The sequence below is a fragment of the Notechis scutatus genome, chromosome 7 (genome assembly GCF_049901735.1).
Source record: "Notechis scutatus isolate UNSWTSFEM ecotype Mainland chromosome 7, rNotScu1.2, whole genome shotgun sequence".
In the NCBI taxonomy this organism is placed as follows: Eukaryota; Metazoa; Chordata; class Lepidosauria; order Squamata; family Elapidae; genus Notechis; species Notechis scutatus.
Window position 1 is genome coordinate 10,975,863 of NC_142015.1, and position 26,733 is coordinate 11,002,595.

The following is a 26,733-nucleotide window of genomic DNA, read 5'->3' on the forward strand; positions in this document are numbered from 1 at the left end:
AGTGTGTTGATTGTGTTGGGAAAAGCCAGCCACTGTAGTTTGAAAAGAATGGTTTATGGTATAATGTGATCTATGGATTCATTCAGGGTGATTTACTTAACAGACTGTCATTTATGAACATGTGAGGATCCAGCCATGCTCTTCTAGCCTTGAACTAAGGCATATTTGGGCAAGGAAAGTCTACCAATATTTCTCTCCCAATTTTTATCTGATCTGATCTTATTGAAGGCTAGCAGCATATTAGATGTTTAGATGATGAGCTGAACAAAAGAAGCCTGAAGTTGCTTTAAAATATAAGAAGCGGAAACAAAGAAGATCTCACCAAAGAATCCAGTGGGAGCAGGGTAATGAGCTTTGCAATCGGTATTTGTTTTGTTAGATTTATATTAGTATAACAGAATAACAGAGTTGGAAGGGACCTTGGAGTCCAACCCTGCACTGGGGCAGAAAGCTGATGAAGATTCTTGATTCACCTCATACTTATGGGTCAAACGTACTCGGTTTGGCAACCTAAGCCTACAGCTTCAGACATCACTACAAGGAGGAATCTGCCTTGTAAATATGAGGGTACTTCCCTAACTGTACTAGGGAAAATAAAAGTACCAATTTATTAAAGTAGTTACATCCTTTACAAACAATATAGAAGTTTCAAAGGATTTCATTGGTTGTCTATCTCTACAGGAATTGTTGCTTTGGTTTTGCTGGCAGTCCAAAAAGAAGTCATCTGTTCATGGACCAGCACTTATCAGGGAAGCCTTGTTGAGCCTTCCTAAAAATATGGCTACTTGAATATTTTGGGGTACATTGTTTCACTCATGCCAACACTCACTGCAAGCACCCTTTTCAAATGCCTTGCATAGCCTTAGTTATTATAAGTAGATCAAGATAACATGTATGAAATGCTTGGAATATCTAAACTCTTCCTCCTTGTGTTCATTATTTGAGGTTTACTTGATTAAGACACTCCTTAAAGGATTATCTCAAGGACCATGCTTGTTTTAACTTCTCTCCCACATGGAACCATGTCTGTGTGGTGGCAAATGTCATCTCATGTAGAATCTGTCATGACACCTATGCAGCGAGATATAATCTTCTATTTCTGTATCGTGCAGAGTATTTCTTAGCTATCCACAATAGGCTGGAAGTCTGCTGATACGGATGGACAAAAATATAATAGCTTTAGCTTGTTACAGAGGTGGAGAGGAATGTTGACAAGCAGTGGTATAGACTAGCAAAAGATGAAAAGTATTCGCAAGCAATACATTCAAGATGGCCCTCTGGGACTTTCTTCTTACAAATCATCTAATGACTATTTGGTGCCTTCTAAGTATGTTGGAACTATCCATAAGGAGGGTACCAATTGGGGAAAGTCAGTCTAGTATTTTCTGATTCCTGGGATTTGGAACAAGAATGGTGGACCACGAAGACCTTAATCTCATCCAGCAAAGCACTTTCGTTCTCATTCAAGCACTCAGAATCATAAGTGCACTCCTGTTTCCATGGTGAATCAGCCTCTGGAGGTGGAACAATAGCTCAACAAATAGTTCATCACTTTTGAGATTATGCCAAATCATAAGCCTGACTTGGGCATTATTTTAAATCAAGGAGAAATAATATATTGAAAAGCGGTAGGAATCAGCATGTCACCTCTACTTGAAATTAGCATTTATCCGATTCCAGTGCCTTTTGTGGGAAGACCTGAAGGGGAAATCTTCCCCTTTAATCAATAAGCTGTATGCTTCTCTATACTTTCTTTGCATGATGCTTTTCATGATTCAGATAGTTGCACATACTTGATGCCTGTTTCCCCCAAAATCTCAATTGTGCAAATTTCTATGACTAGTGGTCGAGTGTGACCATATTTTAGCTAAGGGCATATTTAGTAGCCCAGAGTTTTTCAACCTTGGCAGCTTTAAGATAGGTAGACGTCAACTCCCAGAATTGGGTTCACTGGCTGGGGAATTTTGTGAATTGAAGTTCACCCATCTTAAAGCTGCCAAGGTTGAGTATCACTATGTTAGCCTATTTAGCTAGATAAAATCTGGGAAGAGAATACATACTGCCTACCCCTTGCTTGAAAGAAAACCTACAAAGAGCAGTAAATTGCAGAGAGCTGGGTGTTTCTACAAACCAGCCTCGTGCCTGGTTGTTGTTTTTTTAAACCTGGTGGATGCCAAGTCCTGTTTAGTCTGTCCACACCGCCTTGTATGTGTCAGTAAAAATACTTTAAAGGAGCTTGTGGTTATTGCACCTAACAAACAGATTTGTTGAAATGTGTCAGATAATGTAATTGCTTCTTTGAATTCTCTAGGTCACTGTTTGACCCTCATAGTCAGTCTTTGCTTTGCATTTAATCATCAGGTTTCAGGCTTCTGAAGTTTTTCTTCTGTTGAGAAAGACGTTTTTGTTTTTTTACTTCACTCTTAAGTTATTTGTGTACAACAATTTTCCTTTGGTTTAATTGATACACGGGATATAAGGGAGGTTGCAAATTCTAAAGAGATTATTGCACAATCCAAAGCACAATGGTAAGAAATAATCTTTGATCAGATTATAACTAGGTTAAATACAAGCACTCTACTTAGTAAAAATTGCACCAGGATGTTCTTCTCATTTATGATGGATAGCATTGACTGCTATGGTTGGTATTGTACTGCACTTGTATGAATTAAAGGGAACCAAGACTGTCCTGGCCAGAAGGTAAAACAGAGTCAGAAAATAAGCCATTGTATTCACATTCATCATTCTCCTCTTCCCTCTCGTCTCTCTGATTTGTAGGAGGTGGAGGGAAACGGAAAGGAAGGAGCAAGAAATGGAGAGAGATCCTCAAGTTCCCACACATCAGCCAATGCGATGAGCTCCGGAAAGGGTTGGGTAAGTGCAACATGAGACAGATTCCCTCTGCTCAAGGAAATGCAGCAGCTGGTAGCCAAAAGCGTCACAAAATGATGCCACCTTACTTCCTTGTGATGAGCAGAACTACACATGCCACATCAAAGTAAGATTTCCTATAACATCAATTCCCAATGGAAAGCCAAATGGGTTGCTGAACATCCAGACAGGTTGACATACAAACGACCCCACGCAAAAGATGCCAGGCTTCGAACAACCACCTCACATGGTGTCTGTCAGGACTCAATGTATAAATGGAACATAGTGACTTCCCCTCAGTGTGACTGTGGGGTCCTATGTCAAACTGTAGGTCTCATCATGACCAGATGTAAGCTGAGGGCATATGTTAATATATGTTGGAAGACCAGGTATCAGTGGAAAAGGTATTAGAGGTAATATTTCTCCTCCAATGAATGCACAGCCTATAATTTAACAGAAAAGTGAGGAAAGGATCTGTGAACAAAACTAAGTATGAATAATCAATAGTTCAATTTAGCTTTTGTTCTTACTACTCTGTTAAATTTTAGGCCGTGCATTCGTTGGAGGAGAAATAATAATTATTTGTGGAATTCATCACCAGTTGGTGTGTTAATGGCCACTAATTTCCCTAATAAGTGGATTGAATCAGTGCAGGATCGAACCAGTTAGAGAGGACTGATCTGCTGAAGGTGATTAATCTTGAACTACCGTACAGTTTGGAGTTGCGCATTTTCAAGTGCCAGCTGTAGGAAAGTTATGATGGGAGAGAAGTGTCTCCATCTTTCTTGTGAGCATCTTGGACATATCTGGTTGGCCACTGAAAGAAATAAACTGCTGGATAAAGATTTGCCATAATTTCACCCATTCCATTGTTATCATCATGGGTCCTATACACTCTTGTCCATTACCCACGTCCAGGAGTGATTCCCAGATTTTCCGGAATTGCACTGCTGAAATTTGATGACAACTGTTAAAATATAACTCTGTGATTCCTCAGATTTTTTAAAAGGGCCTTTACAAGGCTTAGTAGACCCATTTTACTTCCTAAAATCCTTACGAGTATTAGGGTGGGGGTAGAGATGGAGAAAAGAAAGGTCTGCGGGAATCCTTGAAATGTGAGGAGAACAATAGGCTTATTTTAGGTGTGAAGAATCAGGACCACACATTAAACTCCAGTTAAGCTGATTTATTGCTCATGCCTATACAGAAGAATGTAGTCAACTAATGGTCAGCACTAAATTGGTGTTAGATAAGAGCCAATGGAATTCAAGAGGGATGAACTCAGACCATTTGTGGGAATATAAGGTTTCTAGACTTATGACTCTCTTGACTCCACCCCTGACTCTGCCTATCCTTCTCCAACAGCTCCTCTTCTAAAGAAATTACCCACCTTTGATGTTTGCATGGCAACTACTGTAGGTCTTTGGGGCCACATTGTATTTTTATTCCCCACAACAGCAAAATTGAAAAATAAAGTGGGATAACAGAGAACTATTGCCCTAAAGTCATTGTGACTTGGTGACTGACGGGGGAGAGGTCTCCCCACTCCTAATGCAATACATAACTACTGTATTTAACTGATTATCAGAGGGAAGTTGGAAGTGACTTTAGGGCAATTTATGTTTTGGGAAGCCTACTGTGTGGTTTTTATGCATCGAGTCATCTTCAAATCATCTCTTTCCAAGAACTTCTGTGAGCCTTTTTTTCAAGTGAATCAACACAAAGAGTAAATTAATATCCTTGGTGGTTGTGTGGCCTGGTCTCTGACTTTTAAGTAAGCTCACTGTTCTCCCAGGCCCTTGTAGACTATTAGAGATCCTTGTGTCTGCCCCCATCTTCTCATACTTCAGTTTGTTCCCAGAAGGAACATGCTGAGATGCAAATGAGAACATGTTCCTACTGCTTGAAAGTATGTTTACAAAAGATTGGGGGGGGGGGGAGTTGTGAAATGGGGAATGCGAAGGAGTTGGGCAAAGGCAGATGGGCTCGTGAGAGAGCTCAGCAGGACGTGATTGTGACAACCAGAAGTTGCAGATATGGAAGGCGCCATGAGCACCTAAGTGCAAAAAAGAGCTGGCCTTCTCAGTACCTGAAAAGCAAGTTTTGAGAGTCCAGTTTTTTTCCCCCGGGACTTTGAATCTGCACCCAAAGGTCATCTTTGTTTGATGCGATCAGATGAAGAATTTATGTTTTGGGATCAGCTACAACATCATCCCAAAGCTGAACAGTTTTGTATCTAAACAGATGAACTATGATTTAGAATTTCTTTTCTACTTTCATATGCGCAAAATCCAGGTGTGCAATGATAATCCCCAGCATCATCATCCCTATTCACACATTACACTAAACAATAATGTGGCTTGTTTGTTTTGTGCTTATAGATTGAGTCCAGCCATTGTCATTTTGGAATCATAATTAATGAGTTAGATTTATTGCTTATTTTAATAACCAATGTTAAGCACGTTGTAGTTTAAAACAGTGTTCGAATTAGCATACACCATGGACTTCAAATTCATAACAAGACTTGGTTTCATTTTTTGTGCACCATTCAGATAATTTTGGCTACAGAGCAAAGCAAATTCAAATCCAGATGAACTTTGATCTGATCTGAAATCTAAACATAGCTCTCTTCTTTGGGGAATTGTGTGCATCTTTAGCTATAAATATTTACAGCCATGCTGACTGGGAAATTCGGGGAGATGAAGTCCATAAGTCTTAAAGTTGCCAAGGTTGGACACCCCGGCTTTTAAAAATGGCATTCCAACTTGCTACATGTGAAGCTCTACTAGGATGGACACCCTTGAAAGCCCCATGGTCCAGAACTGTCTGCTTACAAGTGACAATAATTCCTTCTCCATATCTTCCTTTGTAGAACGAGATTACAACAGTTTGTGTGACAAGCAACCCATCGGCCGACTGCTTTTTCGACAGTTTTGTGAGACCCGGCTGGAACTCCTACGGTGTATCCACTTCCTGGATGCTGTGGTAAGGCGAGCACAGTTTCTAAAGTATATTTGGCTCTGTTCAGCCAATCCTTAAGGGACAACCAGGTTCCCTTTGGCAACTCCTATTTAAAGTATCCCAAAACTTTGGATGGCACAAGATTGATGATGAAGTGTCAAAAATCAGCAGCAAAATTGATGGAATCCTTGGTACTTCAAGTCTAGAAGATTGACAGAAACATACCCTTTACAGCAGGGGTCACCAACCTTTTGGACCTCAGGGACCACCAAACTCATAATTTTAAATCCCGCGGACCAGAGACCCTGGGAAAATCCCCCAAAAAGTCTGGAGGAAAATTCCTCACCCCGTTTTCCTACCGATCGATCATTCTTTATTTGGGATCGCAGGATACCGTCTCCAGCTCCATTCTCGGGGGTGGTGGGGGTGGGAGAGAGACTTTTGGCTTCCTGCAAGGAAAGCAGCAGAAGCAGCAGAAGTCTTTCTTTCTCTCCCCCAAATTCTGCCAGAAATGAGTCTTCGTGAGACTTGTCATGCCGGCACAGCCTCTTGGAGCAGGAGGCCTTGCAGGGTCCCAAAGATTCATTTCTCGCAGAGTTTGGGGGAGAGAAAGAGAGACTTTTGCTGCTTTCCTTGCATGCAGCCACAAGCAGAAGAAGAAAGAAGCAGAAAGAAGCAGCCAGGTGGCCAAGTGAGGCATGTGGAGCAAGTGGGGTAAGTCCCCCCCACTGCCCTTTCCTCCCTCCCCTCACTACCTCATGTTGTTTGCAATGCAAGCAACACAAGCCTTGTATTCCTGCGGGCCATGTGGGCGGTGCAGCCTTGTGTTCCCGCGCAACCAGGATTAATTGCTTTGGGGGGTGCTTTGGGGGTGACATTTCTCTGCGGACCACCACAATTTTCTTGCGGACCAACAGTGGTCCCTGGCCCACTGGTGGTGACCACTGCTTTACAGTATATGCCATACTGAATTAGGTGGACCTGTTACCTAATTAAATAATAAGTTATTTTGCTTTCCTCCTCCAATCAGGAATGATTTAGCTGGGTGCAAAATACCTGCCTTACATGCAATTGGTCATGGGTTTGGTCCCAGGGATCTCCCACTGAAAACAAGTGGGATCTAGTGGCATATGTGAGGAGAAAGGTCCTTTGTCAAGCACTCTTGAGAGGTGCTTCAGCTTGATCCTTCATCGTTTGTAACCAGTTGGAATTTGGAGAATCTATCATGGGTGTTTCTCATCAAAAAATGGCTGCTTACAAGAAGCTGCTCATGTCCAGGCCTGCATAAGCCAGTGTGGTTGTTTATCACCAGGTAAAATGATGAAATTAAAAAATAAAACTTAATATGAAGGCTGGGATGGAACTGAAGTGCCAAAATACGTACTGGCACTCCCACAAGACTTCAGAATATCTGTTTTCCAGAAGCCATGGCAGTGACACTCAGAAAACACTCATATGTACACTACCCTTCCACCAGCACACACACACATATCAAGGTAAACCACACAACGCACACTTTGATATATATGCAAAAATATTCCCCAACCTTGTTTATTCTTAAATCTTTAACTTACTTTCCCAAGCTTATCTTATATCTGAAACGTATGGTCTTATATTTGAGGAACCTCAAAGAAAAAAATATCTTTCATCTCTGCCCATTATAGACAGGATACGGTCTATAATGTTAACCTAATCCTACGTAGCTTTTTCTCTGGTAATATCACACTACTAACCAGAGCATACAAAACATTTGCTAGACCAATACTCGAATACAGTTCATCAGTCTGGAACCCACACTACGTATCTGATATTAGCACAATTGAGAAAGTCCAGAAATATTTCACAAGAAGAGTTCTCCACTCCTCTACTCGTTGTAGAATACCTTATGCCACCAGACTTGAAATTCTAGAACTTGAAAACCTTGAATTACGCCGTCTTCGGTCTGACTTAAGCATGGTATATAAAATCATACATTGCAATGTCCTACCTGTCAATGAATACTTCAGCTTCAACCATAACAACACAAGCAGCACAATAGATACAAACTCAAAGTAAACCGCACCAAACTTGATTGCAGGAAATACGACTTCAGCAATAGAGTGGTCAATGTCTGGAATACTCTACCCGACTCTGTAGTTTCTTCCCCAAACCCCAAAAACTTTAACCTTAGACTGTCTACTATTGACCTCACCCCTTTCCTAAGAGGTCTGTAGGGGGCGTGCATAAGCGCACCAACGTGCCTACCGTCCCTGTCCTATTGTTTCTCTTATTCTTTTATTTTTCTTATATGTACCCATTTCATATATTCACAACTATGTATACATTTATACTTATTATCTTGTAAACAATTGGCAAATCAAATAAATAAATAAATAAATAAAATAAAAAAAATATCTTTCATCTCTGCCCATTATAGACAGGATACGGTCTCTTATGGAGGGGAGGGGTTGGAATTTCCCATCATCTTCTCCCAACTGGCTAGTAAACATTGGATGCAAATTAGAAACTTTCATGACCTTCTTCACACGACGCACTCAGCTGTGGGAAATCCTTTCCTAGTAACATTTTAGTTCCAAGAATCCAGTTATGGAACTTACAGAGGAAGTACAAAATCAGTCACTCTTTTGAGATAATTCTGTTCACTAAAATTCTGATGGCAACATTTTTATCTTCTCTGTCTTTTACAAACCTTCTTCCTGTCAGTACTGCCTTTTTGAAATTCTGGTAAAGGGAGGACAACTTTAAAAAAAAAAACTAAGAGGGGAATGGTGGGGGGGAAAAAACCCAAATTCTTCCAGAGTGACCTCTGGAGAAGATCAGAAAGGCGGGTGTGTTTTTCAACCCACTCTAAAGTCAACGGTGCAAAAATTCCATTGGGATGACGTATGATTTAAAAGTCAGCACTTCATCTGAAATACTATCCTAGTGTTTTTGTGGGTTGCAACCCCCACTCATGTCTTTCTTTTGAAAATGTTGCTTAGCCTGAAAGCATTTTAACCTCAAGCAGAACAAATCATAGTTTAGGGTTTCTTCAACTCATTTTCCTCTCCAAGTTCCTTCTTCCGCATCTCCTAAACTCAGACAAATTTACAATCAGAAAATTGATCTGTTTTTGCTCCTGGGCCAGGAGGTCTTTTCAGATGGCCAGGAGGCCTTACATCAACCTCGTAAAACACTCTGTGTTTCTCATTACCAAACTGTTTATGCAATTCAACATTGTTCTCTCTCTCTTCCTCTCAATGGGAGGGAGTTTGTTGAACCTTGGGCCTTTTTCTTATTTTCATAAGCTTGTTGGATGTGAATGACAGGAATGCCTATCTGGTCAGCTGGCTGCAAAATGGGAAACACATGCTTGGAAACCAATCCTCTGTAAGATTTGAACTCTTTCAGCCAGCAAAAGGCTGAGTGATAAAAAGTCATTGTTTATTTAAATTTGGTTCAGGAACGTGACCCGGCCAGGGGATCTTTTCTCAAGGAAATTAAAACTGGTGAGCATCAAATGCTTTAAGAAGGGTGTTGAAGGATCCGGAACGATTTATGCTTTTCATTTTTCAGAGTTCAGCACCTTGTTTTCCCATTCTTATTTCCAAGTTAATAGAAATGGATACAGCTACAATCCCAAGAAATCTGTCCCTGGTTTTGTGTTTTTTTTCATCAACCTTTATAGCATGCAAAGCTCCCAGAATAGTTTATATAATAACAAAAATTGGAAAGCTCTCAGAATTGTGGTCTAAAAAACCCTTCACACAGAGCTGGAAAAAAAAGGCAGTGAAAATAAGAACAATCAGGTACCAAATATTAAAATGCTATGGTGACTATAATGGAATTGGGCTGCTTTTAGAGTGACACCATTGTCTCCAAGTTCAACAATCCAGTTGCTTTATCATACCAGAACAGCAGTCTTAATATTGTTTACAGCAGATGGAAATTTTTCTTTGCCCTTTAAATTCTCAGTGGTTTTTTTTCCCAACACCTTTGAGTCAGAGTTGATTCCTGGTGACTACCTGGACATGTCCCTGTAGTTTTCTTGGCAAGGTTTCTGAAGGAGCTTGCCATTGTCTCCTTCCTTGAGTTGAAAGTGAGTGACTGGCCCAAGCTCATTCAGCTGGTTTCATGCCTAAGACAAGAATAGAACCCACAGTTCCTTGGTTTCTAGCCTGATGCCTTAACCACTACACCAATGGTCTAACCATGACTACATTTATAGTCTAAGAAAACTTTTTCAGCATGGCACTCTGCAGTCAGCTTTAACATTTCCTACCAGCATTTTCACTAGAAGTGGAGAATAGGATTATTCAATTTGCTTTGTTGGGGTTTTTTCCAGCAAACATAGAGGGAATTATCTGCTGTGTATTAGTGCAAGGCCAAATGTCTATGGAGATTCTCAGTCATCCAGGTTATAGTTGTCTCAAAGGTGCTTTTTCCAAAGGGACTGTTTTTTGAGGATGAAGAAGATGTTTCGCTTCTCGTCCAAGAAGCTGCAAGGTTAGATTCTTATCCAATAGTGAACAGTCTGAATAAGACCAAAATATCTTCACACTGATTAAATATAATAGTTGAGAATTGCAGAGTTGGTTTTACTGAGTTTAGAATTTCTTCAGAAAAAAAGCCTTCCAGTTGTAACATGCTTCTTTTTTAAAATATGTGCATCTCATATCTGGAAATCACTGTCTGAGCTCAGCCATTGTCCTTAGTCATGGTTCCTTGAATAAGCTGCAACTGGCTGAATTCACATATATTGCAAATCCATAGATCATAATCTCAGTACATTATTTTTAAGCCCACATAGCATGCTAATATCAAACCAAAGAAATCACACCATATAAAGTCACTATGTTTATAGGTCCAAAGTACAGACAGGGATTTAATAGAGTGTCATCTTAGGTGCCTTCTATCTGAATATCCAACAGCACAAAGACTTCAATCACGTTACTAGTGGTTGCCATGTTTATTTTGATATCTGCCATTGTAGTTTTGCATTTAACTCATAATGCACTGGACTTAGAAGTTTGAACCCATTGCAGTTAGGAAAATAAAACTGGCTGCAATATCTGGGTGCTGCTAGAAGAACAATTCTATACATGTCACCAGCAATGGAGGCCCCAATCTGTATCCAGTCACACCTGTAACAGGATGCTAGAAGCTGAGGCAGTGGCAATGTTTATAGCTTGCACAGAAATCTCTGGTGCTCTGTCTTTTATAGTCTTCCTGAAGGCAGTTTCAGTATGCTCTTAGTTAATAAATTTTCTGCCATGATAAGGTGTTTATCTTTTCATCAGATGTTAGCTTTTATCTACTGCTGTTTCCTGTTCCTTTCTTTTATCATGATGGAGTGCTATTTTATATCAGAAGTGTGCTATTGCTCTTTGAATTTGTGTACTGCTTTGTTTGCCCTTAGGGCAGGGGAGCAGGATAAAAATAATTAATTTGGTGGGTGGGCTGATAGATCCTTCTCCTTGTACTCCCTGCTGTTTTTTTGTGTTCATTCTCTAGCCAGACTTCATCCATCATCAAGATACTTTGGGTATGCATACAGGTTCCCAATCCTGTGGCAGATTTGGGGGTCTTCTAGCAAATCATTGTCCCATGATTAATTTGTGACTCAGCGACCCAGGGTGTTTAACTTTAAAAGTCTTTGGCTTTTTCCATTTTTCTCCCTTCCTCAAAGTCTTCTCAGACCCAGGTTTATTCTTCTGCTTCTTCAGCAGCTGACAGTCTTGTAAAGGAGCAATATGGAGGAACGTTCATCAAGCACCCCTGTAGCTGGTGAACATCCATCTACTTCCCTGGGGAATTGCTGTACATGCTTTCCCATTCATTTCTCATGGCTGTGGCCCAGCAGCCTTTCCAGCAACAAAAACACAGATGTCACTTGAGCCTTGAGAGTAGCAATGACCTGCAAGTCATCCCAGTGACATGGACCTTCTAATTTGGATCTTCCTGTTTTTAAGAACGTTGGAGGGATGTTAAGGCAATTTATTAAAGGTGGGGGAGGGGGGAATCCACCTGTGTTCATCTGCTTTGATTGGCCATTTGAGGTCCACCTCCCTTCTCTTGCAGTTGACATGTAGCGCAAAGCACTTTCATACTTGGCGTTATCGCCCTGGTCTGCTGAAATGGGTTCCGTCTGCTGCACGCTTGGCCAATTTACCTGCCTCTCCACTCCCACCATCACCACTATTGGGATGAGATGAGGAGTCCATGTCTTGTTTCCCTTTTGTTGCTTAGCAGCAAGCCCTGTTCCAAAACAATGGGGAGGGAATCTGTGGGTCAGATTTTTTAATAGCAGCAATGTGCTCTTCTCCACTGTCAGGCAAACAGCTTGTGCTCCTGTGGAAATAAGCCAGGAAAGGAAGGGAGGTACACTAGAGAAACAAAAAGAATGTGGGGAGTGGGAGGAAGGAGGGGGTAAAGGGAATTACAGACAGGGACTTTAAGCTTGAATCCAGAAGCAGAGTTGAAAGTCGGACCACACTTTTGTCCTCAGGTTTCAGTTGTTGGAGTTCCCTTTAGGAGTCCACACTGGGAGATGTAGAAATCCTTGCTTAGTTCTTGGTAGGGTTGAGTACAAAGCGTTTCTTCATTCATACAGTAGCATCAGTGCACAGATTATAATACTTTACCTGTCTAATCTAAGAAGCGCAAGTTCCTTATTTTCCCCACATTTAAATCCCACAATGCAGCCTAACAGAGCCTGCTGTTTTGAGTGGGATGTGAACCTGTTAGGATGTTCACAGGTCCTGGTCATTTTTCAATCTTGTCCTGGATCAGATTTGAGCTGGATGATTCTTGTAATTCCCAGGCTTTTGCGATTTGGCTCTTTCAGACTCAGACTAAGGAAATGATAATGGTCAGTTCTTGAGGCCATGTTTGGTCTTGGAGGACTTTGATTGTTCATTCCTTAACATCTTCAGATGCCTAGAGAGCTTAAGGACCTCCTAGCTGAGCTTGAAAAACCAAGCAGGATGAGATCTGGTTAGCATTTGGATGGAAGAAATCAAGAAGTCCTAAGGCCACAGTCTAGTCTTGGTAGACAGTAGAACATCCTAGAAGAAGCCTGATCCAGCTACTTTATATTTTATCTTTTTTGTTTATTTTAGAACAGGCTGCATCTTCCCCTGAGAGTCTAGCACAGATAAGTATGGAAAATTGGTGACATTCAAGTCACCAATTTATATTTATTTGTATTTATACAAGTAAACCAATTTAGCAACATCTGCATGTGTTTCATCACAGTTGTCATTATGAACCAGTTGACAAAATGTGTTCCATCCATAGTCCCAGGCATCTTGCTGATTAGTGAACTATAAACATCCCCTTTCCCCCAGGAAAAATCTCTAGTATTTATGCTTTCCCATCTGTTATTTTTTCATACCCTGAACTCAAGGGGAGCTGTGAAAATCTCATCTGGCATCTGGTGCATAACATCCACAAGTTTACTTATATCCTTGATATAGGACTATCTGAAGGACACACAAGTGCCAAAAGAGAGTTGTTTTCAGTCCATTGTATCATCCCCATGTATATGCACTTAGGTGAATCAGAATATAGTTGGAAGGGACCTTGGAGGTCTTCTAGTCCAACCCCTTCTCAAGCAGGAGACTATACCTACCAATACCAGTAGGTGGTTGTCCAGTCTTTTCTTAAAACCTTCCAGTGATGAAGCATCTACAACTTCTGAAGGCAAGCTTTTTCAGTGGTTAATTGTCTTCACTGTTAGGAAGATTCTCTTTAATTCTAGGTTACTTCTCTCCTTGATTAGTTTCCATCCATTGTTACTTGTCCCACCCTGTGCTTTGAAAAATAATTTGACCCCCTCTTTTCTGTGGCAGCCTCTCAAATATTGGAACACTGCTATCATGTCCCCTAGTCCTTCTTTTCTCTAGACTGGCTATACCCAGTTCTAGCAACCGTTCTTCATATGTTTTTGTCTCCAGGCCCTTAATCCTTAGCTCTTCTTTCCACTTTTTCCAAAGTCTCAACTTTTTTTTTAAATCAGTGACAAAACTGGATGAAGTATTCTAGTGTGGTATCACTAGAAGTCTTATAGAGTGGTATCAGTACCTCACTTGATCTTGATTGTATCCCTTTGTTAATACAACTTAGGTTTGCATTGGCTTTTTTGGCGGCTGCTGCATACTGCTGGCTCATATTTAACTGGTTGTCCACTAAGACCCCAAGATCCTTCTCACTGTTACTGCTATTAAGCCTGGTTTCACACAGACTATATGTCTATTTTTGGTTTTTCTTGCCTAAGTGTAAGACTTTACTTTTCTCTGCACTGAATTTCATTTTGTTAGATAGGGCCCAGTGTTCAAATCTGTCAAGATCCATCTGGATCTTGAGCCTATCTTCTAGGGTGTTAGCTATTCCTGCCAGTTTAGTATCATCTGCAAATTTGGTAAGTTCCCCTTCTACTCCCTCATCTATGTTGTTTATGAAGATGTTGAAGAGTAAGATGGAATCTTGTGGTACTCCACTGCTTACTTCCCTCCATGTAGACTTAGACCCATTAAGGACTACTCATTGAGCATGGTTTGTCAGCCAGTTATGAATCCATCTGGTGGTGATGCTATCTATCCCACTTTTTTCTAGCTTACCAAGAAGTAGGTTGTGGTCTACTTTGTCAAATGCCTTGCTGAGGTCTAAGTATATTATGTCCACAGTATTTCTTGAATAAACAATGCCTCAATTGGCACAGTGTGAACATAGTCAGTATAAAGCAGCCTTAAATTTACAACAGTAACTTGTGGCACATTTTGTTCTTTACTAGTTCTCTAAGCAGTTAGTACTTAATGATTTCTTTTTGACTTCAGAGAAAAGGATAGTGGCTTTTTCTCCAGTTAATCAAGAAAGAGTCCATTTTCTTTGTAAGAGCATTGCAACAAGAGGGCAAGGGGAAGAAATAGAGAGAACCATTCACATAGCTGATGCAATAATACACATCTGTGGGTGTGGAATTTCTTGACGACTGCAGCTGGACAACAAGTTGGTTATTAAATACAAAGCAGAAATAACATTTCTCCAGAACTGCACCTGGAATATCACTATTGCAATTCAGGAAATTTGGCAATTCCAGAAACAAGCAAAAAGGAAAGGCAGAGTAACTATCAATGTTTCATCCGTAACTCACAACTTTATACCAGAACAGAGATCACTCCAGGTACTTTTCCATGAAGAGCACTTGAGCTTTTAAAAATGAAAGGAAAAAAATGAAAGATCTCAAGGACCAAAACTGGGGTATAGGCAATAAATAGGACGATCTAGTTTTGAGCTAATTCTCCCTGCCATCTCCAAAATGTTTGTGAGTCAACAGACAATGAGGAGAAACATAAAGTCTTGGGGGGGGGGAACCTTATTGAATCAAGAAATGTCCTTCTAGATGTGTGGGATAGATGTCCTCTTTGGCTTCCAGGATAATGTCCTTTTCAGGTGGAGCTTCTGTTCTGATGACCCTCTTTTCTTCTTCCCCAGGCAGAATATGAGCTTTCTCCAGATGAGAAACGTAAGGAAATGGGAGAAGAAGTCATTCGGCAGTTTTTCAACAAGGAGGTCAGTATCGCACCTTCAGAAGATAAAGGTGGAGATTGACAGGGTCCTTCTAAAAAGGTGGTTCGATATACAGAAGTCCAAAAGTATTATTAAGAATTGCTAGAATCATCTGTAGCAACTTATGTTTCCTTTCTCTGGGGTTGCCCCATTTTTCTTCTTCCAGCTATTGTGTGAGATGTTTTACTTTGGATAAAAGTGCCAGGATCATTTCAAAGGATGTGATCTTGGGTGCTGGGTGCTTTTAGAGTATTCCTGATTGTAGAGTCCAAACATTGAGTAATCCAGAAGAATCTTCTTCAATTGGTTGGCTTTCCAGAGGAGCTCAACTCTAGCTGCTCTTCTCCTAGACAGCAGGAATGATTGGTTATGAGAACCTTATTCTAGCAAACAGAAGATCACTAACTAGGGAAGGCTGCTATATGAACTGAGAGCAGAGACTACAGAAGCATATAGCATATTTTTATTTTACAGTGAGGAGTCAAAGTAGGGAGTGAAGACAGAGAAGAATAAGAATTGAAATCTACCGATAGAGGAGAATATTTGTAAGTCAACTGTAGAGTCCTTCCTGCTCTTGAGCTTGGTGGTTTTCTTGCAGACATTTCATTACTAAACTAAGGAGCACAATGGCTCGTGTGGTTAGGACTCTGGTTTCTAGGTTAGTAAGCCCAGATTGAAGAACTGAGTGTTGCCATGGGGCGGGGTTAGCTCTCATCCTTCACTCCAGCTCCCGCTGAGGACATGAAAGAAGCCACCAATTGTGCATCCCCTGGGCAATGGTGATGTCACTGGCTAATCCTTTCCCGGAAGCACCTCAGTGCTTCTGACACGAGTAGTAATTACTAAACTAGGTAACATCATCAGTGCACGACTCCACAGAATTATTATCTTGTGTGCAAGATAGTTTACTCGCTTTAAGAATTATTAAGCATTTGTTTATGGCTCTTTCCCTTCTTTTTATGTGTATGAGTTTAGTCCCTGGGCTATATGGCAGAAATTTGTGAACTTTTTATGAACCAGTGCATAGAAGACCTACAGAGAAGCCCTTGCAAGGATCTCTTTGGCAGTTGTGTACAGTAAGTACTACATCCAATAGATCTGGAAGCCAAAAGGATAAGGGGGTGGATTTGGTTTCTTGTCAGGACAAACTTGTGTATATCCATAGAAGTAAAATTTTTTGTATAATAAACCAACATTTTCCAATCTAGGAACCCTTCCAGATGTGTATGTAGACCAACCACAGAGTTCCCCAAAACCAAGTGACATTGCTGAGAATTATGGGAGTTGAAATGTATGGGTGGAGGGTGCCCTGTCGTAAAACATCGGGATAAAACATGGTTACTTTATCCATAATTTGCTATAAAGAAGATAGCTGCATAAATCATGGTTGACATTGGCTTGTTTTAAACTCAAAGGGTAATTAAAATAACCGCAATTTGTTGGGTTCAAATAATGTGGCTAGATGTGGCTAATATACTCATACAACACACTTACTCATAGTTAACCATATTGAACTCTGTCCAGTTTTCTGGGTTCACACACTACAATAATTCATAACCACACAGGCTGAGTTTGCACAAATGCTATATTGAAATGATTTGGGACTTAGTGTGTAATATAAAACAGCCAATAACTCCCAAACTCTTTTTTTTAAATATGCCCCCAATGAAGGAAAGGTGTGTATGACCTAGATGGGGGGCTGAATTCATTCCTTTTACAATAAACTCAATGAAAATTACTTAGTGTAGTTTTTAGTAATTACCTATTCTACAGATACATGAAGGCATGAGACTGAAGAACACTGATGTTTTGTGGTAACCAATTTGTAGCTAATTAATCCAATAATTTTCTAAATGGCATTTACATTACATATTACATTAAAATAAAGTCTATTAAGCTATGTATAGCATAGCTTATTGAATCCATGTCACAAGAGGAATAAATCATTTACAAACCATGACAGTTGAGTCCATAATCCTGCTATCAGTCTCAAACAAACCTTATTTTGAATGAACCCAACTAAGTGGTGCATCTTTGCATTTTATAAGAAAATCATGACCAGTCAAGGCTGAACTGTTTTTCTTCCCTATGAATCCCAAGGTGGACCATCATGGGCAGAAGTAGCTTTAAAGTCAAGAAAAAACACTGGGTTTATATCATTATATAGCAGTGTTTCTCAACCTTGATAACTTTAAAATGTGTGAACTTCAATGCCCAGAATTTCTCAGCTGATATGCTGGGTGGAGAATTCTGGGAGTTGAAATCCACACATATTAGAGTTGCTAAGCTTGAGAAGAACTGCTATGGAGAGTATCCAATATTAATCACTTTGTGAGCCCACAAAGAACCTGCCTTCCTAGTTCATAGGGGGAAAAACACCCATTTTCAATTTCTCTTATCTCTTAGGCGCTTGCATGAATACCTGGGCGGTGCTCCTTTCACAAATTACCAGGACAGTATGTATTTTGACAGATTCCTCCAATGGAAACACCTGGAGAGGTAAGACAATAATCCTGAGTGGCCGGAATGCAAGAATCCCCACTCATTTACTGAGCTAATGCTGATAAAAATGGGTTTTCAATGATGCGGTATGATCTTCTTAATATCTTTAGGCAATCCGTGACCAAAGACACCTTCAGGCAATACCGGATCCTAGGCAAAGGAGGCTTCGGAGAGGTAGGAAGTGGTGACAGCTTGAACTTGTTCTGAATTAGGAGTAGCTTTGGATTCCTGCAATCTCAAATTCATTTCTTTGGCCTCAGTTCGAACTAGGGAGGGGTGAATTTGCCAAAGTCAGATTTGCTCAGTTTTCAAAAACAACCACCACCAAAAACCTATTTTAGCTTTCTTCTGCATCTCACCACAAACTTCCTCAAAGATAAATCAGCTCTTTTCCAAATATGTCTGATTTTGGAGTGGGGGCATTGTTTGAATCATGAAAAGATTAAGACATTCTGGAAAATAGAATTTTTATCATTTAAGTGGGTTGCAATTTGGGTCTAGGTTTATGAAGTGCAAAATTTTCGTCAAAATGAATCAAATAAATTTTGCTGCTATGCCTACTTATAATACTTCTATTATTGTCTGCCAAATGGTGAATTGTCATAGCAATTCCTATCAGTGAGAGTGAGAGGCTCACTGCATGCAGAAGCTATTTCAGACCATGCTGGTCGGGGAATTCTGAGTATTGAAGTCCACAAGTCTTAAAGTTGCCATGGTGGGAGACCCCTGGTCTAGATCAGGGGTCGCCAACCTTTTGGACCTCAGGGACCACCAAACTCATAATTTTAGATCCCATGGACCACTAACTGGTTCTGTGGGTGTGGCCTAATTTGTGGGTGTGGCTTGGTGGTCATGTGACTGGCTGGGCATGGCTTGTATGTAAATATTATATATATTTATATAAATATTGAATTTTTTATAAAAAAAGAGCAACTTTTTCCCAAAATCAGACAAAGCAGGCAGGCAGATTGAGTTGCTCACAGAATCACAGATTCATTCAGAGATCTATCTATCCGCCATTGGCTAGCTGACTCTGTCACATAAAATTTGCTTGCAAGCAAACTCATAAAATTTGCTAGCAAGCAAACTCATAAAATTAACTCACAACACACCACGTATGTAAATATTGAATTTTTTATTTAAAAAAGAACAACTTTTACCCAAAATAAGGCAAAGCAGGCAGGCAGATTGAGTTGCTCACAGAATCACAGATTCATTCAGAAATCTATCTATCCGTCATTGGCTAGCTCAGTCTTTCACATAAAATTTGCTTCCAAGCAAACTCATAAAATTTGCTAGCAAGCAAACTCACAAAATTAACTCACAACACACCATGCATGTAAATATTGAATTTTTTATTTTTATTTAAAAAAACATTTAAAAACATTTACCCAAAATTAGGCAAAGCAGGCAGATTGAGTTGCTCACAGAATCTTTCAATGATCTATCTATCTGCCATCGGCTAGCTCAGTCTCTCAAATTTGCTTGCTGTGAGTATGCACTGAATTTCCTTGCAAGCAAACTTTCAGTCCTAAGGGAGGTTCGGCTGTACACTTAAAAGCAGAGCCGAAGATCTAAAGACTAGCTAGAAAGCAAGAAATCCAACCATTTCCTGCTTCCTAGTTAATCTAAATCTCCCGGCACAGCAGAACAGATGACGGTCGGAAAAAGGAAAAATAGCAACTTAGCAGACAAGTTTGGCAGGTAAGGAGTGAGTGGGCGGAGAGGGTTCCCGCGAGCCATGTGGGCTGAGCAGCCTTGTGTTTCTGTGCAGCCTGGATGAATTGCTTTTGGGGGGTGCTCTGGGGGTGAGATTTCTCTGTGGCCCACCAAAATTTTCTCATGGCCCACCAGTGGGCCGTAGCCCACCGGTTGGCGACCACTGGTCTAGATGACCAAGCTAGAACCCCCCAATTGACTGAATTCATACCCATCTCTCTGGTTTGTAGTTTGCAAACCACTTAAAAGTACTGTATAACATTAGGTCTTAAGACAACCCAGGGTTAATTCAGCAGTTAAGCTACTTCACCTAATGCAATGCAATGGAGAAACACAGCATCTCACCCCAAAGTCCCCCACCACAAAAGGGTAGTTGTGAATCATGTGGGACAAAGATGTCTATGGAGATTCTCAGTCATCCAGATCATGGTTGTCCCTTTTTCAAGTTCCTTGTTTTTCTTTGAAGACATTTTGGTTCTCATCCAAGAAACTTCTTCACCTCTAGAAGGGCTTCTTCAAAGAAAAAAAAGAAAGTCCAATTGCCTCTTGAAAAAGCAAAAGAGCATTTTTGGCAGGACTGGATGGTGCTTATAAATAATTCCTATCCAAGAAGCATCAGAGGTCATCAAAATATCAAATCAGGAATGGCCCAGACATCCTGTCCTCTTCTGGGCTACTGGAAGTCCTGAAATGAAATTGAAATAAATCTAGAACCCTCTAAAAAAGTAGGTATGAAGAAGGATTGAGACTAATGCTCCAGCATTACTTCCTTCTTCTCTGACATTACTGTTTTGATGGGGAAAGTCTGCAGGAAGGTTGTCATTGTGTTCATCTGAATTTGACCACAACTTCCCATGAAGCTTAATTCCAGTTTCATGGAGAATTGCAACATCATTCCATTAAAAATGTTTACACACTATTTCTACAGTTCTTGTCAACATGGGTCAAGCAGGGGAAGGGAGAAGAGTTTACTACAATCTGACTCCATGAAGTCGTTTGCTGAGAGCCAGAAGAGGTTTGTTCTGAAAGGGTGCAACCCCAAGTTAGTAACACAGAAGCTGCATTTAGATTATATTAAAAAATAGACATGACTCATTTCCTGGTTATTCCACCTAAATCCTTGTTATTAGTTGAGTGTGAGGGACTTGAGGCTTTATTTCATAGCCAAAAGTCAGACTGAAAAATAAAGGTGATGACTTCATATGCTGAGGCTGGGACAATTCAGTTTGTCCAATTTTTGGTTTGGAGTTGAAAGGTTCGAGAATGAACACACAGGAAGAAAAATCACTGGGAATAAAACCATTCTCATGTCCTTCTTTAGAAGGAGCCCCCCCCCCCCAGTCTCCTCCAAATTGCACTGCTGAAGTGTGGGGACAAAAGGACTACAAATCAATGTAATTTGATGGCAATATAGTTCTGGCTGTTTTGAAGTAGGTAGAGGTAATCCTTGACTTACAAGCACAATTTGAACCAGAACTTTGCTCGCTAAGTGATTCAACTGTTAAGTGAGTTGGGTCCAATTTTATGACCTTTTCAATGGGGTCATTAAATGATCATCATGGACATTAAGCAAATCATGTAGGTGTTAAGCAAATCCAGCTCCCCCCACTGACTTTGTTTGTCAGAACCCTCCTTAGAAAGTCGCAAATGGGAATCACATGATCCCAGGATGCTGCAAATACATGCTGGTTCCTAAGCACCCAAATTTTGATCAAATCACCACAGGACACTGCAACGATCGTAAGTGTGAGTAAACTACTTTTTTGAGAGCCATCATAACTCCAAACAGTTGTGAAATAAATGGTCATAAGTCAAGGATTATCTCTTAACAGTAAAAAGCAGTGAAACTGTTTATCTTGCAACGGGCTCCCATTTTCCCTGTTCAGATTAATTCCTTTGGCGAAGGGTCATACCACCAGACATGTCTTCTTGCTTCTTGATTTCTGCAAGATGGTCTTGGAGATGACATTCCTGTTTTGGAGATGGTCTCCAAATAGAATTTGGGCCGCAGGTGGCCTGCACCTGCTATAAATAGATTGATTTAACGGAACATTTGAATAGCAGTTTCAAGATTTTTAATTCCAACAGGCCAAGCTGAGCCCAACTAATGGATAAAGGACCCTATTGTTGTGCTTAATGGACCCCTAAGGTTTACAGAAGAACAAAATATTAGAGAAAGAAGGAGACACTCTGTCTCCTGCTCCTCCTAAAAGCCAAATGTAGAATGTGGCTACCAGTATAAGATGACCCAGAATCCATTCAGAACATGGGAAGACAAAGCACTGCAAGCAGCTGGACCCTCTATGGCAGGGGTCTCCAATCTTGGCAACTTTAAGCCTGGAGGACTTCAACTCCCAAAATTCTGGGAGCTGAAGTCCTCCAGGCTTACAAGGTTGGAGACCCCTGCTCTATGGTACTGTTTCTCAACCCTGGCAACTTTAAGGACTCGTGGATTTCAAGTCCCAGAATTCTGGCTGGCTGAGAAATTCTGGGAGTTGAAGTCCACATGTCTTAAACTTGCCATGGTAGAGAAACACTGCTCTAAAGGGTCACTTATTTAGGAAGGGAGACACCCTGGTTACATTTAGTCCCCGCAAAAACATGTAACTGCTTTTAAAAGCTGCTTTGAGAGGGAACTGTGTAATGTGGCAAGTGAGAGCTTTCTGTTCTTTCCATCCCTCTTGCTCCTAATCATCTCCCTCTTCATAGCAATTTACACCCAGCAACCCACAACTTCCTGTAGTTGCCCTGCTGAAGTTGGGTATCTAAATAATTTAGCAGGACAACCTTAGACCATTTGGGGTTTAGAATGGGAAAGAGCGCTGTTTGGCTCAAGGAGCCTTCCCACTCTTACCTGCCCTCTGCCAGTAAAAGAGAAGAAGAAAAAAACAAGCTGAACAATTTTACTCCTCTACCCGCTTCCAGTGGTATCTCTGAAATAAATACAGTGTTGTGTGGCTCCTCTTCAGAGGTTTGGGAAGCTAAATTGCAGTCTTCACCCCTCAGATGATGTAACACTACTGCAACGTCGCTAGCAGCCATTAAATGTGCCCCTGACAGTCCACCTTGTCTTGCCTTTAGGTTTGTGCATGCCAAGTACGTGCTACAGGGAAGATGTACGCTTGCAAAAAGCTGGAGAAGAAGCGCATCAAGAAGCGGAAAGGGGAAGCAATGGCCCTGAATGAGAAGCAGATCCTGGAGAAGGTCAATAGCCCATTTGTGGTGAGCAACAATCCTGACTGTGTTGTTGATGACTGCATTTGGGATTGGCCTTTAGAAGACTGAAATATCCAAAGACTTCCACTTGCTAATGCTATTTGGCTCTGCATTCTGAGGGGGATTTCACAGTATCAGATTCAGCCTGGTTGATTTAGCTGCAGTTATTGCCCGTGATAATTAAATGAAACTTCTTGCATTCAAAAGCGATGGTCAAGTGTCTTTTAGGGGCAGCCCAGCCCAGTTTTCTCCAGATATAACTGGGTAAATAATGTTGTACCAAAATACACTTCCAATTCCTAGAAATTGCTTGTTCTGTGTCACTTTTAAAGTGGCCCTGTCATTTTTCAGGTTTCACTCATCTGAAAAAAAATTGTGGCTGTTTTAATTAGTAGCAGAGTAGCTGGACTTGCATTCTGGAAGACTGCGAGCGAGTTATTTTCAAAGCGTGCACAGTTCTATCAAATATAAGAGAATAAGGCAGCTCCCTGTATTTCTAAACTATTGAATGTCATATGTTTATGGAAGGGGATAAACAGATGATTGCTATCTACATGTTTCTTGATAATTGGACACTGTAGAAGCAGAATATTCTGCAGTATGCTTGGAGTCATCTCCTCCTTTTTTTCATCTATGCCAACAGGTCAGTTTGGCTTACGCGTATGAAACCAAGGATGCTCTGTGCCTGGTCCTCACAATCATGAATGGAGGTGATCTGAAGTTTCACATCTACAACATGGGCAACTCGGGTTTTGACAATGAGCGGGTCACCTTCTACGCTGCAGAGATTTGCTGTGGCCTTGAACATTTGCACCGGGAGGGCATTGTTTACAGGTGAGAGGGGATGAAATTATTTCCTGGTTCCAAAAAGGTAGAGAAAGGGCTAAGGTAAAGTCTCTCTTAATTGGCATGATGGAGAAGTGATCATCATCCTTTATCTGATTAAGTGTTGAGTTATCTGAATGGCAGAGGGAATCAACTGCTAAACCAACGTCGCTTTACCTGGCACTCCACGTGGATTCTTTAGGTGTTTTGACCAACAATTTTAGAGGGAGAGACATGCTAAACCAGGGGTCGCCAACCTTTTGGACCTCAGGGACCACTAAACTCATAATTTTAAATCCCAGAGACCACTAACTGGTTCTGTGGACATGGCCTAATTTATGGGTGTGGCTTGGTGGTCATGTGACTGGCTGGGCATGGCTTGTATGTAAATATAAATATTTATATAAATATTGATTTTTTTATAAAAAAGAGCAACTTTTTCCCAAAATCAGGCAAAGCAGGCAGGCAGATTGAGTTGCTCAACAGAATCACAGATTCATTCCGAAATCTATCTATCTGCCATTGCCTGGCTCAGTCTGTCACATAAAATTTGCTTGCAAGCAAACTCATAAAATTAACTCACAACACACCATGCCTGTAAATATTGATTTTTTTATTTTAAAAAGAGCAACTTTTACCCAAAATCAGGCAAAGCAGGCAGGCAGATTGAGTTGCTCGGAGAATCACAAATTCATTCAGAAATCTATCTGTCTGCCATCGGCTAGCTCAGTCTCTCAAATTTGCTTGCCATGAGTCTGCACTGAATTTGCTTGCAAGCAAACCTTCAGTCCTAAGGGAGGTTCGGCTGTGCTTAGCTAGAAAGCAAGAAATCCAATCATTTCCTGCTTCCTAGCTAATCTAAATCTCCTGGCACAGCAGAACACCTGATGGTCGGAAAAAGGAAAAATAGCAACTTAGCAGACAAGTTTGACGGGTAAGGAGTGAGTGGGCGGAGAGGGTTCCCGCGAGCCATGTGGGCTGAGCAGCCTTGTGTTTCTGTGCAACTTGGATTAATTGCTTTGGGGGGGTGCTCTGGGGGTGAGATTTCTCTGCAGTCCACCAAAATTTTCTCACGGCCCACCGGTTGGTGACCGCTGTGCTAAACCATAATGGATTAGACCAGTGGTTCCCAAACTTTTTGAGTACACCGCCCCCTTGGTGCTACAAACTCATCCTCGGTGCCCAAACTTTTTGAGTACACCGCCCCCTTGGTGCTACAAACTCATCCTCGGTGCCCCCCACCCAGGGGTGGGATTCAAATTTCTGTGGGCATGGCCTAATTTGAGAGTGTGGCTTGCTGGTCATGTGACTGGGTGGGCATGGCCAGGTGACTGGCAAACCAAATACAAGTGGTCCTCACTTAATGGTCGGTTGTTTAGCAAGTGTTCTAATTTATGACTGGCCTCCCCAGAGCTACTTGACCTGTTTTTGGAGTTTTGACAGCTTTAGATCAGGACTCTAAATCCCACCCCTGCCTGTGTGTGTGAGAGAGAGGGAGAGAGAGAGGTTGGATCAGATCTCTCTCTCTCTCTCTCACCAACGCCAGAAAGCCACTGTCAGTCAAAATTCATATTAGTGGTCTCCGGGATTTAAAATTATGAGTTTGGTGGTCCCTGAGGTCCAAAAGTTTGGTGACCCCTGATCTAAAGGGATGAGCCTGAGAGAGGAAAAGAGAGAGAGAAAAGAAAGAGAGGAAGAAAAGAAAAAGAAAAGGGAAAGAAAGAAAAAGGGACAGACAAAGAATGGGGGAATGGAAGGAAGGGACAGAAAGAAAAAGAAATAAAGAAGGAGGGAGGGAGGAGAAAGAAAATGAGATATCTATTCTGGTCCAATCACCTGCTCTAGCAGGGTTAGAAGGGAGTGTGTGTGTGTGTGTCTGTGTTCTCCTTGTAATTTACCAGTACATTTTGGTTTTGCCTTCTTCAGAATTGGCACTGTAATACATTGGGGAAAAGTAATTTTAGGGTGGAGATCTCGTCCAATGGATCCTGTTTAAAGCCTCAACAAAATGTGAGAGCTTCCTGATAGTCTTGACCATGTTTCGTCCACAAAACCTTTAATAGAAGCCAAAGAGGTTTCAATGTGCTGGCAAAGATATTCCAATGTTTCATTGGAGGCGCTGGTTCCGGAGCATTACTACAGTCAATGGGTGAACCTGCAGGGCTGGTGCCTCGAACGCCCCCCTGCCAACTCTTAGCATCCCCAAGGGGGCCAACAGAGGGGCGCTAAGAGGCGGCAAGGGCGGCGCATCGTAACGTGCCACCGCTTCTGCATTGGAGAGGCTGGCTCCGAAGCAGTGCCAGTCAATGGGTGAACCTGTAGGGCCGGACGGCACCTTGAACGCTCCCCTGCCACCTCTTAGCATCCCCAAGGGGGCCGGCAGAGGGGCGCTAAGAGGCGGCAGGGGGCAGCACATCGTAATGTGCCACCGCTTCCGCCTTGGAGGCGCCGGCTCTGGAGCAGTGTACAGTCAATGAGTGAACCTGCAGGGCCGGTGCCTCAAACGCCCCCCTGCCGCCTCTTAGCGCCCCCCTGCAGGCCCCTTGCCTCTTAGCGCCCCCCTAAGGCATCCCACCACCCCCCAGGGGGTGGTACCGCCCACTTTGGTAACCACTAGATTAGACGAAAGGATCCACTTGTCTCTATAACCCTTTTGAATGCCAAACCCCAGCGTGGTCCTTTATCCCTCTGAGATTTAAAGTAGCAGTCACTGGATAACAATCACCCGCCTATCATTTGATGTCACTGACCAAATGAATCATTATAGACCTAAGCTTTAAATCAACTGTCCATCTGTAGACCTTCCTAATGGTGGTCATCTCTCCCTTTGAGATTCAAAGCTTTCCCAAATCAAGCACTTTTAGCACTCAGTGCTGGATAACATTCATCAGTGAAAACTGCAACAGAATGCTGTGGTAATCCTGATCACTGAGCTTAATAGAGCGACATCCTCTTCCCCAAAAAATCTATTTCCACTCCCCCTTCCTCTTCTTCATACACACACACACACATACACACACACACCGCTTTTCGCAAGCAGCCAGCATTCCACACCCATGAGTGTTCTGCATTCTAATTGGTCTGTTTGGG

General features: G+C 41.5%; 1 protein-coding gene across 1 annotated transcript in view; it reads left to right on the forward strand.

Annotated features, from left to right (window-relative positions):
* LOC113414440 (G protein-coupled receptor kinase 5-like) overlaps positions 1-26,733 on the forward strand; it is a 77,678-nt gene that overhangs the window by 37,227 nt on the left and 13,718 nt on the right. Inside the window, exons 2-9 of the mRNA XM_026671337.2 lie at positions 2,779-2,874; positions 5,744-5,856; positions 15,307-15,384; positions 16,357-16,457; positions 17,788-17,880; positions 17,994-18,057; positions 22,684-22,824; positions 23,462-23,652. Coding sequence (XP_026527122.1) covers positions 2,779-2,874; positions 5,744-5,856; positions 15,307-15,384; positions 16,357-16,457; positions 17,788-17,880; positions 17,994-18,057; positions 22,684-22,824; positions 23,462-23,652 — 877 coding nt within the window. The remainder of the gene's footprint in view (positions 1-2,778; positions 2,875-5,743; positions 5,857-15,306; positions 15,385-16,356; positions 16,458-17,787; positions 17,881-17,993; positions 18,058-22,683; positions 22,825-23,461; positions 23,653-26,733) is intronic.